Source organism: Candida metapsilosis, assembly GCF_017655625.1.
Source record: "Candida metapsilosis strain BP57 chromosome Unknown scaffold6, whole genome shotgun sequence".
In the NCBI taxonomy this organism is placed as follows: Eukaryota; Fungi; Ascomycota; class Pichiomycetes; order Serinales; family Debaryomycetaceae; genus Lodderomyces; species Lodderomyces metapsilosis.
This window is the reverse complement of record NW_027138164.1, coordinates 539,015-556,537: the sequence shown is the minus strand read 5'-3', so window position 1 is coordinate 556,537 and position 17,523 is coordinate 539,015. Positions and strand designations below refer to the sequence as shown.

The 17,523-nt window shown below is 38.1% G+C and overlaps 8 protein-coding genes across 8 annotated transcripts; 5 read left to right on the top strand and 3 right to left on the bottom strand. All coding sequences in view use genetic code 12, as the record gives it.

Annotated features, from left to right (window-relative positions):
• Positions 1–68: 68 nt before the first annotated feature.
• Positions 69–2,546, top strand: AFG3 (AAA family ATPase; the record flags this gene model as incomplete). Its single annotated transcript, XM_067693500.1, has 1 exon — positions 69–2,546. The coding sequence occupies one exon, from the start codon at positions 69–71 to the stop codon at positions 2,544–2,546; it is 2,478 nt and encodes an 825-aa protein (XP_067547216.1).
• Positions 2,547–2,672: 126 nt separating this feature from the next.
• Positions 2,673–5,360, bottom strand: I9W82_004428 (uncharacterized protein; the record flags this gene model as incomplete). Its single annotated transcript, XM_067693499.1, has 2 exons — positions 2,673–4,909; positions 5,171–5,360. 2 exons carry the CDS (start codon positions 5,358–5,360, stop codon positions 2,673–2,675), a joined length of 2,427 nt encoding a protein of 808 aa, XP_067547215.1.
• Positions 5,361–5,561: 201 nt separating this feature from the next.
• On the bottom strand, positions 5,562–7,163 carry PPT1 (protein serine/threonine phosphatase; the record flags this gene model as incomplete). Its single annotated transcript, XM_067693498.1, has 1 exon — positions 5,562–7,163. One exon carries the CDS (start codon positions 7,161–7,163, stop codon positions 5,562–5,564), a length of 1,602 nt encoding a protein of 533 aa, XP_067547214.1.
• Positions 7,164–7,402: 239 nt separating this feature from the next.
• I9W82_004426 (DNA-binding SCF ubiquitin ligase subunit) lies at positions 7,403–9,448 on the bottom strand (the record flags this gene model as incomplete). The annotated part of the gene is made up of 1 exon (XM_067693497.1): positions 7,403–9,448. The coding sequence occupies one exon, from the start codon at positions 9,446–9,448 to the stop codon at positions 7,403–7,405; it is 2,046 nt and encodes a 681-aa protein (XP_067547213.1).
• An 812-nt stretch (positions 9,449–10,260) lies between these two features.
• On the top strand, positions 10,261–11,328 carry I9W82_004425 (uncharacterized protein; the record flags this gene model as incomplete). Its single annotated transcript, XM_067693496.1, has 1 exon — positions 10,261–11,328. The coding sequence occupies one exon, from the start codon at positions 10,261–10,263 to the stop codon at positions 11,326–11,328; it is 1,068 nt and encodes a 355-aa protein (XP_067547212.1).
• A 733-nt stretch (positions 11,329–12,061) lies between these two features.
• On the top strand, positions 12,062–13,123 carry I9W82_004424 (uncharacterized protein; the record flags this gene model as incomplete). Its single annotated transcript, XM_067693495.1, has 1 exon — positions 12,062–13,123. One exon carries the CDS (start codon positions 12,062–12,064, stop codon positions 13,121–13,123), a length of 1,062 nt encoding a protein of 353 aa, XP_067547211.1.
• A 711-nt stretch (positions 13,124–13,834) lies between these two features.
• I9W82_004423 (Mn(2+) transporter) lies at positions 13,835–14,755 on the top strand (the record flags this gene model as incomplete). Its single annotated transcript, XM_067693494.1, has 1 exon — positions 13,835–14,755. The coding sequence occupies one exon, from the start codon at positions 13,835–13,837 to the stop codon at positions 14,753–14,755; it is 921 nt and encodes a 306-aa protein (XP_067547210.1).
• Positions 14,756–15,487: 732 nt separating this feature from the next.
• I9W82_004422 (diacylglycerol O-acyltransferase) lies at positions 15,488–17,479 on the top strand (the record flags this gene model as incomplete). Its single annotated transcript, XM_067693493.1, has 1 exon — positions 15,488–17,479. One exon carries the CDS (start codon positions 15,488–15,490, stop codon positions 17,477–17,479), a length of 1,992 nt encoding a protein of 663 aa, XP_067547209.1.
• Between the last annotated feature and the right edge of the window lie 44 nt (positions 17,480–17,523).

Here is a 17,523-nt window from a genome sequence, read left to right as displayed (position 1 = left end):
AACAAAACCCATCAAATACGAAGCTTTTCCCTTTTCTTTACGCCACTGCTGCAAAACCAAACACTCACATGCTAAGCAGTGTAATATCAGTTAGACTTCTAAGTAGGTCATGCATTACTCGATCTACTGCATTTAAACCAGTGGGTCAGACATTTACTCGGTTAATTACTCCACGACTGTTTTCAACGATACCTCGCCACCGGTTTCATCAATCATGGATCAACTTTGACAAACAAAAACGGAATAGAAACGAAGATGATCTAGAAAAGACTAGAAAAGAATATGAAGCAAAGTTGAATAAGAACTCGCAAAAGAAGAAGGATGTGGAGCAAGAAGAAGAGGAAAAATCATTCAAGCCCAAAGATGAAGAGGAGTCAAAGGAAAAGAATAAAGATAAGGAAGAAGAGGAGCAAATACGAGAGGAATTGAGAAGAAAGTTTAAAGAAAAACACCCAGGTGCAGAACCAAAAGATTTCAAGATTTACAAGATTGAATGGAGACAAATTGCCAATGTTATGTTTCTCACCACTTCGTCATTGTTGCTTTGGCTTTATATTATCACTTCATTGAAAGACGAAAGAGGACAACAAGAATTGTCAATGCAAAGCTTTATCACAAACTATTTGGAAAAAGGATTGGTTACTAAAATGACTGTTATTAACAAGTATATTGTCGAGGCTCTGTTGATACCAGGTGCAGTTAGTAGTGCTACATTTACTAAATCTGATGGGTCACCAGCGGTCCTGTTCACTATTGGATCAATAGAATACTTTGAAGATGAACTCAACAGAGTTCAAGACAGGTTGGATATTCCCATTGGTGAAAGAATTCCAATTGTTTATGAAGAAAAAGGATCATGGATGAGTTACATTTTGCCAATTTTACCAACAGTTCTATTGATTGGTGGATTGTACTACTTGACAATGAGACGTATGCCTGGAGCCGGCGGTGGTGGTGGTGCTGGTGGAGGTGGTCCAGGAGGACTCTTCAAGATTGGTAAATCAAAAGCCAAATTGTTTAACCAAGAAACCGATGTCAAGATTAAATTTAAAGATGTTGCTGGATGTGATGAATCTAAGGAGGAGATTATGGAATTTGTCAAGTTTTTGCAAGATCCTAAAAAGTATGAGAAATTGGGTGCTAAAATTCCTCGTGGAGCAATCTTGTCTGGACCTCCAGGTACAGGTAAAACGTTGTTGGCTAAAGCCACCGCGGGAGAAGCTGGTGTACCGTTTTTAAGTGTCTCTGGTTCAGAGTTTGTGGAAATGTTTGTTGGTGTTGGTGCATCTCGTGTACGTGATTTATTCAAAACGGCAAGAGGCATGGCTCCAGCAATTATTTTCGTTGATGAAATTGATGCCATTGGTAAAGAAAGAGGTAATGGACGTATGGGTGGAAATGATGAACGTGAAAACACATTGAACCAGTTGTTGGTTGAAATGGATGGGTTTGATACTACTGACCATGTCGTTGTTTTGGCAGGTACTAATCGTCCTGATATTTTGGATAAGGCATTGTTGAGACCAGGTAGATTTGATAGACATATTTCAATTGATGTTCCTGATGTTGAAGGCAGAAAGGAAATTTTCAAAGTGCATTTAAACAAGTTGAAGTTGCAAGTGGTTGAGGATATTGACATTAAACAAAAGGATGTTGATTTTGCCAAGTTTCAACAATTGAAAAGCAACGCTCTTGAACAATTAGCTGGTAGGTTGGCTGCTTTGACTCCTGGTTTTGCTGGTGCTGATATTGCCAATTGCGCCAATGAAGGTGCCTTGATTGCTGCTAGAGAGAATGCATCATCTGTTGATGTCCATCATTTTGAACAAGCCATTGAACGTGTTGTTGCTGGCTTGGAGAAAAAATCAAGAATTCTTGCCCCAGAGGAGAAAAAGACTGTTGCTTATCATGAAGCTGGACATGCCATTTGTGGTTGGTTTTTGGAATATGCTGATCCATTGGTTAAAGTTTCAATTATCCCGCGTGGACAAGGTGCTTTAGGTTATGCGCAGTATTTACCCAAGGACCAATACTTGACTTCAGAAGAGCAATTTAAACATAGAATGATTATGACCCTTGGTGGTAGAGTTTCTGAAGAGTTGCATTTCGATACTGTGACTAGTGGTGCATCTGATGATTTTAAAAAGATTACTCAAATGGCTCAACAAATGGTTCTCAATTTAGGTATGTCTGACAAACTTGGTCAAATATGTTATGATACCGGCGACAATGGAAATGGGTTCAAGGTACACAACAACTACTCAGAAGAGACAGCTAGGTTGATTGACAAAGAAGTGAAGCGATTAATTGATGAAGCTTATGTTGCTTGTCATAAATTGTTGAAGGAGAAGATTGAATTGGTTGATCTAGTAGCTGAAGAATTATTCAAAAAGGAGGTTTTGACGAGAGAAGATATGATTAGAATTTGTGGCAAGAGACCATTTTTGGAAAGAAATGATGCATTTGATAAGTATATTCAAGGTCAAGATGCATTTAAAGGTAGACCTAAAGAGTCTGGTGATGTACCACCTGCTGCGCCAGCGTAAAAGATAGAAGGAGATGGGGGAGAGAAAAGCTATACGTTTAGATGTAGACGATGAATGATGAATGATTTTCGCTTGTATAGTCTTGTATATATAAAGAGCAAAGTACAAACCCTTTCGGGATTTTAATCATTGAAAAAGTTCTTCGATTGATTCGTAGCCAGAGTCAGTTTGACTTTGGGAGGTGGGGTTTTTGGCAAATCGGTCATCTTGAGAACGAGAAGTCATAGCTTTGAGATTGTTTAGTAGGAGGGTGCGCTTCGTGGGTGTAGGTTGAGTATCATTGGGTGACAGCTCGTCCTTCATGATTGAGTCTTCAACGTTTGAAGAATCCATATCAACTGATTTATCACCAGCTGTAAGAGTCTTGCTCTTGTTTTGTTCGACTTGAGAATGACCCGCATCGATCAAGTGACTTCTCCATTCTTGATATCCACCATCAGTCATATACCCACATCCCAAAATAGGACAAAAGATAATCTGCGATTGAGAGTTGCATTTGCCGGCTTGTTTATGTTTGTTTAAATCATCACCATGTAAATAAAACATTTGACATTGATCACCATTGATTAACTTGTCACATTTATGAATATTAGTTGGAAGTTGACGCTTAAAATGCAAAGGAAAGTCTGCAAATAATCTTTTCTTGTTCATGTCAGTGATTTGCTTTACAACTTCTGTCGACAGTGAGTGGCACTGAGCGTCTACCTCAACTGGATATCCCAATTGATAAAGTAGACTTGAATGAAGCTTGATAAGATGCGAAGCATACAACTTCTTATTCATTGTGCAAAATGTACATTCAGTAACACAACATTTGAATATCTTTAGTGTCAGTGAAGAAGTTGTAGGTAGAGCATCATCACCCATAAAGTAATATGGTTCCTCAATGATGTTTATTTGTTCTTCAAATGATTCACATGATGCACTACTAGGTAACAGTGTAGGATTTGTAGATGCATTTGTAAAAGACTTTGGGGCTCCCTTCTCGATCAAATTTGTAGATTTGACTTTATGTGGGGTGTTTATTGGCAGTGACTCATCAAGAAATGGCGATGATTCATTGACACTATCTTTATTGAAGTCAAGTATACTATGGGATTTGTTTAACTTTGGCAGTGAATGCTCGAGAAATAGCAGATTAAGATTCTGTCCGGAAATGTTGCCAATGTCAGAATCGTTGAAGCTCTCTTTGCTAGATTGTCGATGATTTGTTGATTTTTGCAGTGCTGTAGTGTTCGGTTTCCTTTCCGTTCCAGGTAAAAGTTCTGGCTCCGGTGTTGAGGTAGATAATGGGCCCTCAGATGCCAACCTCGGTGCATTTAATATAGATGATCCCATTTGTTTGAAATATTTGCTTTTACTGAAATCCTGTGATTGTTTCTTCTCGTAAACTGTACTCGTTTCATCATCGTCTCTATTACTCTCTTCATCCCTATCCTCATAATCAGAATCCTCATACAGATCATCCTCTTCAACACTATTCTCAGCCTCACTTCCATCATCCACAGAGTAATCGCTTGACATGTCAGATTCAGTCTCACTGTATTCAGAAGGAGAAGTCTCGGCAGCTTGCTGGACAAATACTCTGCGCTTTTTTGTGGGTGATTCATCCTTCTCAATTCCTGTAGGTACTTGTCCTTTAGTTGGCGATACATTACGTAAAAAATCACCGCTAGTTAGACTAGGTTTATTGTCTGATTTCAGTGGCGATGGGATCCTCATACGCCTCATATCTCTATCTCGTTGTTTCACTGCTCTATCATCAAGTTTCTGTAGTCTATTCCGAACAGTGACATCTGGTTGGGGACCCTCTTGTTGTTTCCATAATTTAAAAGTTGTAAGCCGTCTTGTTCGCTTACCATTATTACTCTCTCCACCATTTCTTATTCGGTTTAAATGTCCATTATTAGTGACAATCTCACCTGTAACTAAATCAATCTCATCACTTTCACGATCATCATTTATATTCGAATACTTGGAAATTATCCCAGTCCATTTATTTTCAAACCGACGCAAACTATCCTTCTCCAATTGTTTCAATTTAGCACGGAATAGCTCCTTATCTGAAGACTCTTCAATTAGCTGTTCGATATCTCGTGATGCTTCTTGTGGGTATCTTTCATCCTGATCTAGTTCTTCATCGGTTGATAATTCAATCAGAATTTCTTCTTCTTCCTCTTGTGTTGGTCGTAGTGATGGTGGATATAATGTTAGCTTGAACGGTACTTGTGGTTTTGGTGGATGAGCAGCTGCCTGTGCATTGCTCGATTGTTTTGTTGGTGACATATAAGGTGAAGATACTAAAGAAGAAGAAGATTTGTAGCTTTTAGCAAAACGCAATTTTTTTGCAAAATTGGTTTCCGCTCGATACGCGTCATGAGTGTAACCCAACAAGAACAAACTAGACATAAACGAAAGAGAGCGTGTTATTCACAACTTCCTAATGTAATGTGACATTTTCATCGTATATTTACAAGGCTGCAAAAATGGCCACAGCTAAACCCAAACTATGTACAAAATCGTATGAGGGATCAAATCTTTCGCCCAAAAAAAACCTCACCGTCACTTTTGCTCGGTATTGTCAACCGTAGATGTCCTCTCATTATTCTTATTTCTCTCCCAACAAGCTCTAAAAGCTTGCATTTCTTTCAAGCATTTTCTCCAGTCACCAGTATCAGCATGACATAATTGCAATTTCAAATTCTCTTGATGACACCCAGTATCCATTATTCTTCTATCCCATTCATCCGGCTCATCGTCATCACCGGCAGCAGTAGCTGTGGAATTGTTTATTAGCGTATGACTTGGTTTCATGTTCAGGTTCGATTTGAAAGAAACGCAGCAACAGAAGGGTAACGTTGCAATCAAATCGCAATGCGGAAATTGAAAAATTGCGCTGTGGCTTTCGCTACCAAAGAATCAGAGCATTAATAGTGTACAACATCCTTAGTCTATGCCATGTATCTAGTGTCTAGTATTTTCTAAATATTTACAACAAAGGACATCTACTCAATCTTAGAACCCAAATCCTCCTTTGGAGTAAGCCATCGGTTTGATGTCAGGGTGCGGGCTAGCTTCAAATGTCTCCTTGGTCAATTTCCAAGGACAATTGTCATCATTGACTCTCTTATACCCCTCACCATCATCTTTTGCTGGATCATATGAATCATTCTCGGTGAAATGAACCACACCTCCCAAGTTACCAGTAGAATCACAATAATCAGGAGCACTGAAAACAGTGATTAATCGGCCATTTTGCTCCTCTTCAACACCACCCATTCTGACTTCATGCGATCGCAACACTTTTCGTACCTTGTTGGAAAGACAAAATCGTTCAGTTATATCAGGTCCAAATTGCATACCAATACCTCTTTTAGAAGGCGACCTTCCATTGGTTTCTTGAGGATCAGTCCATAATAATTCCATCGCCAATCCTTCCTTAGGTGGTTGGGTTGACCCATTCTTGGGGAATCGATTTATTGATTTTATATCTTGTAATGTCACTTTATCATTGGAGAATAATCCACCATGCATACATAAATACTCTCGATTGATTAAACTTGCGAATGGTAATGCACCAAATGATTCACTAAAAGCTTCAAAAATCTTTTTCGAGTACTTGGCTTCACATTCATCGGTGAATCCATAAGTCTTATTCATATCGCTAGTTTCATGATTACCACGATTGATAAATACTGATCTAGGGTAAAGAATCTTCAACACGTACAAGTATAATGCCACTTCACAAGACCATGATCCACGATCAACAAAATCTCCATTGAATAGATAAACATGATCTTTGGAAACATAACCAAATTTAGCAAATAAATTCAATACATCATAAAATTGACCATGAGTATCACCAACAACAGTTAATTTCAGTCCTCCAATAATTTCATCTTCATTTTCAGGGGCTTTCAATTTAGAATGATGGATGGATATTTCAGTCATTGTTTGTTCTTGTTTCAAAAGCTCATTGACTTTGGAAATGATGGCAAAAACATGCTTTTTGGGTAATTTACCACCTTTTTTGAACAACTTAATCATATACTTGAGATACTCTTCATCCAAGCCTTCGATATTCACCACAACTTGATCCTTCTTATCTTCATTTTTGGTCTTTGTAGTGGTAATTTGTAAACTAGGCCCTTCCCATGATTTTTCAACTTGGATTCCTTCATAATCAATAGTGTTCAAAATAGAAACTCTGTCTTCTCCAGCAATGGCTTTTTCAAAAGCTTGCCTTTTCAAATAATTGGTACATTGTTTATAATTCTCCAAGGTCAATGCATCATTAGGCAATTTTTTCAATATGATTTGAAAATTCCGTTGTGCTTGCTTATGTTGTAATATTGCCATTTGAGCAACCCCCTTTCTGTAATAAGCTTTAAGGAAATTGGGATTTGCAGCAATAGCAGAATCACAATCTTGAATAGCTAACCCATAATTTTCCATCTTGATATGGACTTGAGCTCTATTTGAGTAGAAAACTGCATTGGTTGGATCAAGTTCAATGGCTTTGGTGTACAGGTTAATAGCTTCTTCAAACTTGTGTTCTTTTAAAAACTGGTTCCCTTCATCTTTGACCTTGATGGCCTCTTCTTTATTCAGTGACATGTGACGCGGCACTCTAGGGGAAAGGGTTATAGTGGTGTTTGGTTGGCTTTTAAATTCTAAATGGGGAAACTTTTTCTCTGAAATTTTTTTTTTTTTTGTCGTAAGAGCAGAAGAGGGCGGGGGGAGAAGAGAAACGAAACATAAGAACTGGCGCAATTCTTTTTTGCACCCAGACCTATTATCTTACTTTTTACTATGATCTAATAAAAAGTTCCTTCCTACTGTTTAAAGTTGTGTGTCTATTGTTGCACCCAGGTATTAACTCCATACACTTTCCATTTTGTTCGTCTTTGATCAAACAAAACATGTTGAACAAACCCTTTCCTCTTTATGTAGGTTAATGTATCCTCAGATATGTTCAATCCATTCAAATCCAACACTTCTAGTCGTAACCCAGTGCTTAACAACCTCATTAAATCAACGCCATCAAATTGATTAAAGCTGAGGTCCAAATGTTGTAATTTGATTTGTTGTAACCCTATCGATTGTATTTGTTTAGTTATATTCATCATTGAAACAGTATCAATATTCATCTCTGGTAAATACAAGTGGGTCAACTCAGGACAAGCTGCGAGTATGTTTGTTAATTCAAGTTGTTTCCTTCCTGGTATATGAAATGACAAATGAGTAGGGCATCCTAAGTTAAGAGATTTGAGTGAGGCACCACATGTATTCAATAGTTTCCCCAATCCATTCACTGAAACACAAGTTTTGTATAAATCTAGCAGCTGCAACTGAGCAAATTGTGTGATTAAAGGGAAGTATATCTCCTGTAAGGACATTGTTGAACAAACTGTATATTCACGAAATGTAAAGTGAGTCAATTTAAAACCAGGTTTGTAATTTAGTAGAATCTGTAGAAAAATGAGTAAAGTCAACCCACAGTTGTTTTCAAGATACAATTTGGTGACTTTACCATGTTGACTTAGAAATTCACCAAATTTGGGAAGATGATTACCACTGAAATTGAATGAACACATTGTCAACTCAGTTAAATTGGGGAAGTTGTAGTCTAGCAACACAGGTGATGGGTTATACGTTGTCGCTGATATACACATTGAATCATTGGCAAGTAGTTTCACATGATTGACCAAGAATAAAGTCTCCAATGGGTATGGCTCCAGCTTTTTCTCTTTCAACTTTTTAAACACTTTATCTTGTAACGGGACCAAGCTCATTGTGCTCTTTTCAGGTATCATTATATTAATCTTTAATTGTTTCAATTGAGGAAACATATTGAGTAAAAGTTGTGGATACTTGATACTACAGTTTATACCAAGTGACAATGACTGTAAATGATGGAAATTATTCAACTTCCATGAATGTTTCGATAGCAATGCATAAATTAATTGCAAATTCAAAGTTGGATCCATAACTTCAAGACATTGTAGTGGTAATTGTGGCTCTTTGATGAGAATGGATAGTACTTGAGGTAGTTTTTTATTATAAACTTGATTGATTTTGAGTCGTTTGATTTGTTTCGAGTAGGTGCTTGATGCATTCTTTTTGAAAAACTTGACTCCTTGAGTGAACTCGTCCAATGTGATGATTGGTTTACAATCAAAGTGGAACAAACTCAATTGAAGTAATGTGCTGTACCATAGTTTTGACACTAGTAGACACTTGCAAGTAGTTTGTGGATGCAATTGTTGAATGATTAAATTTATGCATTCCAAAGGAAGAAACTTTATCGGATCAATATCCTTGATCACTTTTCTTTTCTTTATCCGAGTCAATTTACTCTCATCGTTGGACTTTTGCAGGCTTTCGGAGATTTTCCTCTCTGCTTTCAACTCCAGATTCAATATCCTATATTGAGTTTTCAACTTCGCATACAATTGCTCATTTGGAGTATGTACTCCTTTCTTGACCAAACTATCAATAACATATAGACCCCTTTGATATACTTTGTAAGCTTCATATTTGTTTCCTTGTAATATACGTAGTTTCCCTATTCTCAAGTATCCCTTATAGTCAGATGGATCCAATTCAATCAGTCTCTGTGAATTCTTCAATGCCAGTTCAAATTTGTCAAGTTTTTCCAAAGTAGCAGCCCTCTGATCAAGATAAGTAGTAAGTTTAGGATGTATTAGCTTTCCAATTTCAGGCTCTTGTTTCAACCCATATTGAAGTCGTATTGACTTGAGGTCTTGTGATGAAAGTTGTCTAATTTGGTATATTAGTTTATCGTAAATAGTTAATGCTTTGGCATAGTCACCTGATTTGAAGTAAAGAACAGCTAGCTTACTCTTGTCACGTAGTAGCCGTTCATCAATAGCTGTCATCTGGTAATGCTAGGCACTGTTGCTGGAAAGATGGATCAAAGTTGTGTTTACATTTTTTGGAAAATTGTTTTGCAGCGCGTCTGCATACAAAGTACACCATATGCATATACCTTTCGAGATGAAGGAATACAAGGAATAACACCATGCTGGAAGAGCCAGGAGGAAACGCTTGACTGAGTTGCTCTGCAAGAAGCGGTTTCGATAGAGTTTCTACTGAAGAAATCACCAAAAGATTAGCCTACATCAACGAAACATCACAACTTGAAAATTGACCTCGAGTCTAGATCAGTAAGTGTCTAATTCAGTAGAATCTAGGACTGGATCACCCGGAACCGGCCTCTCTGCCCAAGCCAATCTGCGTTCAGAAACCAATTTTATAGTTTGCATGGGTGCCAAAGCACGCGGGAGACTTGGCCACTACACACACACACTGAGGTTGATGATATCAATTTGACTATGGGCTTCCTCGAGACATGTACTGTGACTGGGACTGGGACTGGGATAACACGTCTAGCCGGCTATGATCGCTGCTACCCCATTTGATAAGCGGTCGGCTTTAAAAGTTATGGGCCGGATTTAACACCACGTGCATAAAGAGATTACATGTAAACTCCACAATAACAGCAACGTATGCACATGGAAAAACCAGATAAGAGAACAAAGCCTTGTAATAGACTGAAATACAAGCGAAGTCACATATATATAAAACTGTGATCCATTTCCGGCTGCCTTGAACTATCAGCAATTGCATTATATAAATACTCAGCATAACCCACCAATTAACCGATATCAATCTAAATCTCACTTACGCTATGAGTCATCCAGACGCTCCCCCGGCCTACACAACCAGTCCTTTGGAAAGTAATAGCAATTATGATCAGCCACCCCCACAGATACCTCCACGAGCGCTTCCTAGAGTAGGGAATGAACCAGTTTATTTTGAAGATGCAGCTCCAAGAGGTTGGACGATATCTATAAACAAACGAAAGTGGGGTGACGGATACACAATCTTTGTCAGTAAGGATGCAGCTGAGAAGTATAAAGCTTTCAAAAAGAGTTCTAATGAGCATGTTTTAGATCTACAACGCAACGGGATTGGAATACCTTTACTTAAAGCTGAAACTCCTTTCAATCCATACACGCCAAAATACTTGACTTTTAGCAGAAATGTCCCCAATGACGAAGGCAGCTTTGACAGCGATAAAGCCATGAGTGTTTTCTGCCAAGTGAGAAAATTCTCTTTTAGAGGATATGACACTTTTATTTTTGATTTTACACCTGATCCAAAGACACCAAAGGTTAATTTTCAAATCTTCATGTTTGTTCATTCTACAATACCAATCTATGATTACAAATACAAAGGAGATGTTCATAGATGGGTTGATGAAAGTAATCAAATAAAGTCGGACAGTAACAGTAAAGTAAAGTATGCATTTAAACATTCTATATTAAAACAATGGCAGCCGTCGTTAGTTGACAGCTGGGATGGGTATTCCAACGGATTGGATGAAAAGAAGCACAATCCCTACTTAAAGTCCCTTTTCGCAATGAAGTTAAAGCCAGATTTAAAATTACCAAAGCAACAATATTATGGTGACAATTGCACAGCTATTTTGGAAGAAACAGATTCTGACTCAGGAAATGGTGAAGTCAAAATTGATGATTTGTATAGCACAGACCCTAACATCAATTATGAAAGTGTCCTATCAGTGCATGTGGACGCTTTGGTACTTGTATGCGTTGCTACTGTTTTAAAGAGGCAGAAGGAGAATGACGAGGACAAAAGAAGGAACAATAATAACACTCCCAACACCGTCAGAAATACCAGCGTCCCTCAAACACCACTGGTTTATAACGGATCTAATGCGTCTTCATTTTAATATTGCGACACCACGACTACATAAGCCAAGCCACAACACTTTAAAGGAAAATGGGTTCACTTGGAAGGAACCACCATGAAAGTTGGATTTAAGCCAATTGAATACAACAGAAGCATATGCTTGCATCTATGATGCAGGGACTGAAGTGTATAGGCCGGGGCTTAGATGTAAATAGAGCTAAACTTTCCTGAGGTTCATGTTTGGAGAAAAAGGACTTCATTAAACTATATTTAAATTTGAGCCGCGGTATAATTAATATATAACAAGTTACATTACACACTTTCACCCTAACTAGGCAAGCTCGTGTTGATCCAAATGGTTCCATCCCAGCATACACTCACACAGAGGTTGATGTCATCGACTTGTTTACGAAGAAGCCTTTTATGGTGACTAATTTCGTAAAATGATATTGTGCCTGAGGCTGTGGATGCAATGTTAAAGCCGAGGATAAATGCGGCTAACGCTTAACCCCGGAAGTAAAAAAAATTATTATTGCTCGGAATTAAAATAGATAAGGATTGCACAATATCAAAATCAAATTTCTAACCACAATTGAAGCCCCACAATAGAACTAAAAAAACCGTGACTCTTGATTCACGCATGTTTCGACGACCAAGTCATTGTTCACAGCCTTGAATGAACATCAACAACCATTATTATAAATACCAAGCGAAATCCCATCAATTAGTAGCTATCAGCCCATTCACCAAACAATTGACTCAAGACACACACTATGAGTAAACCAGAAGCTCCACCGCCATACACAAACAGACATTTAGAAGACGATGCCAGTTATATTCAGCCGCCTCAGCAAGCAGGAGATGAACCAGTTTATTTCGAAGATGCAGCACCACGAGGTTGGACGGTAATTATAAACAAACGACGTTGGAATGACGGACATAAAATCTTTGTCAGTAAAGATGCGGCTGAAAAGTATGAAACTTTCAGAGAGAGTTCCAATGAACATATCTTGGAGTTGCAACGCAATGGGATTGGAATGCCTTTGCTTAAAACCGATCTTCCCTTCAGTCCATTCTCATCGAAATTTTTAACCTTTAGCAAATATGTGCCCAACAAAGAAGGTAAATTTGATGATAGTAAAGACTTTCATGTCTATTGTGATGTGAGAAGATCCATTCATAGAGGGTATAATACGTATGTTTTCAATTTCATACCAGATCCTGATTCACCTGACCAGAATTTTCAAATTTTTATGTTTGCCCATTCTACATACCCAATTTGTGATTATAAATACAAAGGTCAAGTGCATAGATGGGTTGATGTGAGTTCTCAAGCAAAATCTAAGAGTTATAACGAAATCAAGTATGCATTTAAACATACTGTACTAAACCCAGGGCAGCCGTCATTGGTTGATAATTGGGACGGGTGTTCCAACAAGTTGGACAAAACGAAACCAAACCCTTTCTTGAAATCCATGTTCAAACTAAAGCTTACTACAGGGTTAAGGCTGCCCAAACCGGAATATTTTGGTAAACATTGCCCAGCTTTTTTAGGAGAACAAAGAGCTCGTTTCAGGACAGGATACGGTCAAGTTAAGATTGATGATTTGTATAGCACAGACCCTAATGTCAATTATGAAAGTGTTCTATCAATGCATGATGATGCTTTGGTGCTTGTATGCGTTGCTACTGTTTTGAAGAAGCAAAAGGATAATGACGAGGACGCAAGAACAAACGGATCCTATGGTTTCGGTACGGCTGGCGTCAACACTATGGATGCTGTCAACACTGTGGGTGCTGTCAACACTATGGCTGCTGGTAGTTACGAGTGTTAACAGAAATGATATTTTGATTTATATTGTTATTAGACATAGTTATTGTTATTTATTCACGATAATTCTATAAAATCAGTTTCCACTGTATAGATACTTGAGGACTCTGCACTCATAGTTTATACTCTCCAGGTTATTCAATTATGGTCCAATGAATTGCTATGTTCAATATCGTGCTATGTACTGATTACACCACTTGTTATGGTTCTTGGTATCACCCAAGTATACCTCCCCTAATTTCTCTAAATCATGTCGATATTTCTTTTGATACTAGTTAGTAAAATCACACTGTTCGATATCTCACCATTCGGTACATATGAGATCTATCTATTCTTATCTCCTCGCATATTATATTACAATCTTAAATCAACATATAATAATATCATCAATACGAATTGTAAAGTTTAACAACATTGTATAGTTTATTTTCAGAATTTGTAGTACGTACGAGTATACGTCATTCAATCAACTGAACCGTTTGATCTTTGACTTCTTTCTACGTTGTCTCTGAAGCTCTGTCTATATCATATAGTTCTCTTGTTTTTTTTTTTGTATGGCGTTTCAGCCAAAGTGGTTCTTCGTTAATCTTACAAAAGCCGAAAACTTTTGCGCGCAACAAAATCAACCGGGAAGAGATCTCCACTTTATCCGATCAAATGGACCACCACTAAAAACAAAAGAAAGCAAACCACCACAACTGTCACTTACACTAAGATGCTACTATCTAAATTCATTGAACTATTGGCAGTCACTTTAGTGATGGCCGCAACAACATTCATTTCAAGTATAGCCCCAATCAAATTCTTTACATTATCGAGCAGGAATCTCAATTACTTGACAATATTCAGTATGGGAATACTAGTTGGTACTGCTTTACTAATAGTCTTACCAGAGGGGATAGAAGTGTTGAATGAAGGAATGTACCAATTAACTTCTTTTACCGTGGGGTTGCCCATTTTAGTGGGGTTTATATTGATGTTTACGATTGACAAGTTTGTGGCTCATAAGCTTCACGACAAGGTGTTATACAGTGCAGGTAGTACCGGCACAGGTGGGACAGCTACAAACACTTCTTCCTTTGGTGAAGAAAGAGCTCAATCGGTTGTTGAATCAGTGCTTCAATCATCAATCACTCTTGGATTACTTGTTCATGCATCGGTTGATGGGATCTCATTAGGTTCTTCATTCGCTGACAAGGACTCTACCTTACAATTTATCATAATCATTGCATTGATTATCCACAAGATCCCTACTGCGTTCAGTTTGGGTACGATTTTAAGTAAAGAAGGTATGCCAGATAAATTAGTATTGATTCATTTAGGATTATTTGCATTGCTGACACCAGTACTGACGTGGATTACATTTATAATCATATCCGTTTCATCAACACAGATTCAATTTCTTACTGGTATATTACTTTTGTTTTCGTCAGGGACATTTTTGTATGTTGTTTATCATGTGATGAATGAGTTTGAAGATGGGTTGTTTGAAGATGGAGGTGAAGGAGGGTCAAGTGGTGGTGGTGGTGGTGATGAAAGTACTTCGGTTGATATGCAGACCAAAAAGAAGAATATATTTGTTGTTATAGTGGGATTAGTGATTCCGTTGTTACTCAGTTTGATCAAAGAGGAGTGAGATCACTGGATAAGCCAAAGATGGTGATATAATTTGCAAGATTGCATGCATATCTGTTTGGGTTAACAGGGTCTCGAGGTTTAATCTGATCCTCGGTATAACCTTGTACAAAATATGCACATCGGGTTAAAAAACAAAACATTTCGAAGAATGGTATAAATACCGAGGAAGCAGGTGAACAATAAAGACCCTTACGTAACTTGGCTTGTGTGGTGAAATCAGCTTTGAAAAATAGGTTGTTATTGGACTGCTTTGGCTACTTGTCTCAAGTTGAATGTTGTTCTTTAGATGATATTTATTACTAAAACTAAACTTGTATATAGATTAAACACTACTTGTACTGTTTTCACTGCTCTTATATACCTTTTGTAGAGTCCTGGTACTACTAAGGTGGTTTAGTAATATCCTTTTGGTTGGTCTATATAGTGCTTTTTGATAGTCAATTGGTAGCGTATTACACAAAAGTATATTATGATTTAAAAGAATTGTTCATTCAAATCAACCCCCTTTTCCCAATTTGCTTTCCTTTCTATTCAATTGTACCAAAGCCTTTTTACTCAACTTGCTATAACTAAAGAGACATATAGCAACAAGAGAGTAAAATTGTTATCCACTACTCATCAGTTGAACGAATAAGCTATCATATTATATCTTTCTGAACGGTCTTGATACGTATACGAACGCACTCCCCGCCCCAAAAACCCCGACTGCAGGTACAGATTCACTCACAATATGTCAACAGCAACTGATAAAGATCTAGAAGATGTGAGACCTGAGTCAAATGACAGTACCACTGCATCCACAACTACAGCAACAGGATCATCCATGCGTGACAAGTCTTCATCATCCACAGACAATAGCAATCTCAAATCACGCCTGCAGAAGCGCACTACAGAAGACTCGTCTACGTCTCCTACTTCCTCAATGGCGTCAGAAATGAGTAACACTTCCTCAATAACTTCGACTGGATCAGCGCTGTCCACAGGGTCAACAGGTAGTGGCCGTGGACGCAAACACAGACATAAAAAGGGTCCATATCTAAATGTAGCCCCATTAAACACTCCTTTGAAACATCGGCTTGAAACGTTGGCTGTTGTTTGGCTTTGCATCAGTATTCCGGCTTTCATTACCTTATTCTTAATTTGCATTTCTTTAGGCTGGGTGGTTTGGCTTACTGTTATCTTGCCGTATTTCATATGGTGGTATGGCTTTGATTTGCATACTCCAACAAATGGTAAAGTTACATACCGTGTTCGCAATTCAATGAAGAATTTGATCATATGGGAATGGTTTGTCAATTATTTCCCGATTAGAGCCCACAAGACAGTAGATTTGGAACCTACATTCACCAAAGTTCTTGTTGAAACACACAATGGATCCAAATCAAGCGGAGATGATGGAGATGATGAATTGGATGATGATGAATTAGATTTGGTTTCTGAGGATGCAACTACTGTATTGGATAATATTTTCAAGTTTATTGGGTTAAAGAAACGGTTGAATCGAAGCGATGATAATATTCTGATCAAGTCGGATAGCAGTGGAGGTGGTGGTAGCTCTTCTAGAAGATCACTGTCCCCACCAACAGCAGTTTACAAACGGGTTCTGACTGGTCCTAGATATATTTTTGGCTATCACCCTCATGGGGTTATATCCATGGGTGCAGTTGGACTTTTTGGTACGAATGCATTACGTAATGAACCATACGAACCAGTACACCCATGGTTGAAACCATTTTTCCACGATCCTTCAAAATTTGAAACCTTGTTTCCAGGGATTGGACAAATTTTTGCATTAACATTGACTACTCAATTTACAGTGCCATTTTATCGTGATTATTTGATGAGTTTGGGATTGTCTAGTGCTTCTGCTAAGAATATTAAAAGTTTGATTAACAATGGAGATAACTCAGTTTGTCTTGTTATTGGAGGAGCTAAGGAATCATTGTTGAATACAACAGTTGCCAAAAATGCGAGAGTTGGGTATGGGTACAAGGGACAGAAGGAGGAAGGCGGTGAAGAGGAAGGTGAAGCTGAAGGTGAAGGTGACGATCCAAACGAGAAAATCTCCTCCGCTGATCCATCAACTGAGTCTACGCCACCTAAAAAGCAAATCAAGTTAGTTCTCAACAACCGTAAAGGATTTGTTAAATTGGCTATAGAATTGGGCAACATCAACTTGGTACCTACATTTGCATTTGGTGAAGCCGACGTGTATGACATTTCGATCCCCAAACCAGGTTCCTTGGGCTACAAATTCCAACAATGGATGAAAAAGACATTTGCATTTACAATTCCCTTTTTCAGTGCCCGTGGGGTGTTTATATACGATTTCGGGTTGTTGCCTTACCGAAACCCAATTGATATCGTTCATGGTCGTCCTATTCATGTTCCCGCTGGCGTACTACAAGAGTACCGTGCTCAGCATCCAGAGGAATTTGAAGATGAAGCAAAAGATCACAAAGATAGTGAAGCAAAGACTCATGGAGATAAAGAAAAGACCAATTCAGACACTCAGTCTGCAGCATCGGGTATGCTGAGATCAAGTTCATTTACTGATTTCTTGAAATTGTCAACCAAGAAAACCCCCTCAGTTAAAGCCAAGATTCCTCAGAAATTGTTGGACAAGTATCATAAATTGTACGTTGATGAATTGAGGCGAGTTTATGAAGATAATAAGCATCGGTTTGGGTATGGAGATGTTGAATTAAATATTATTGATTAGAGAGACTTGAGACATTACAAAAAATTTGTATTCTATTTACATAT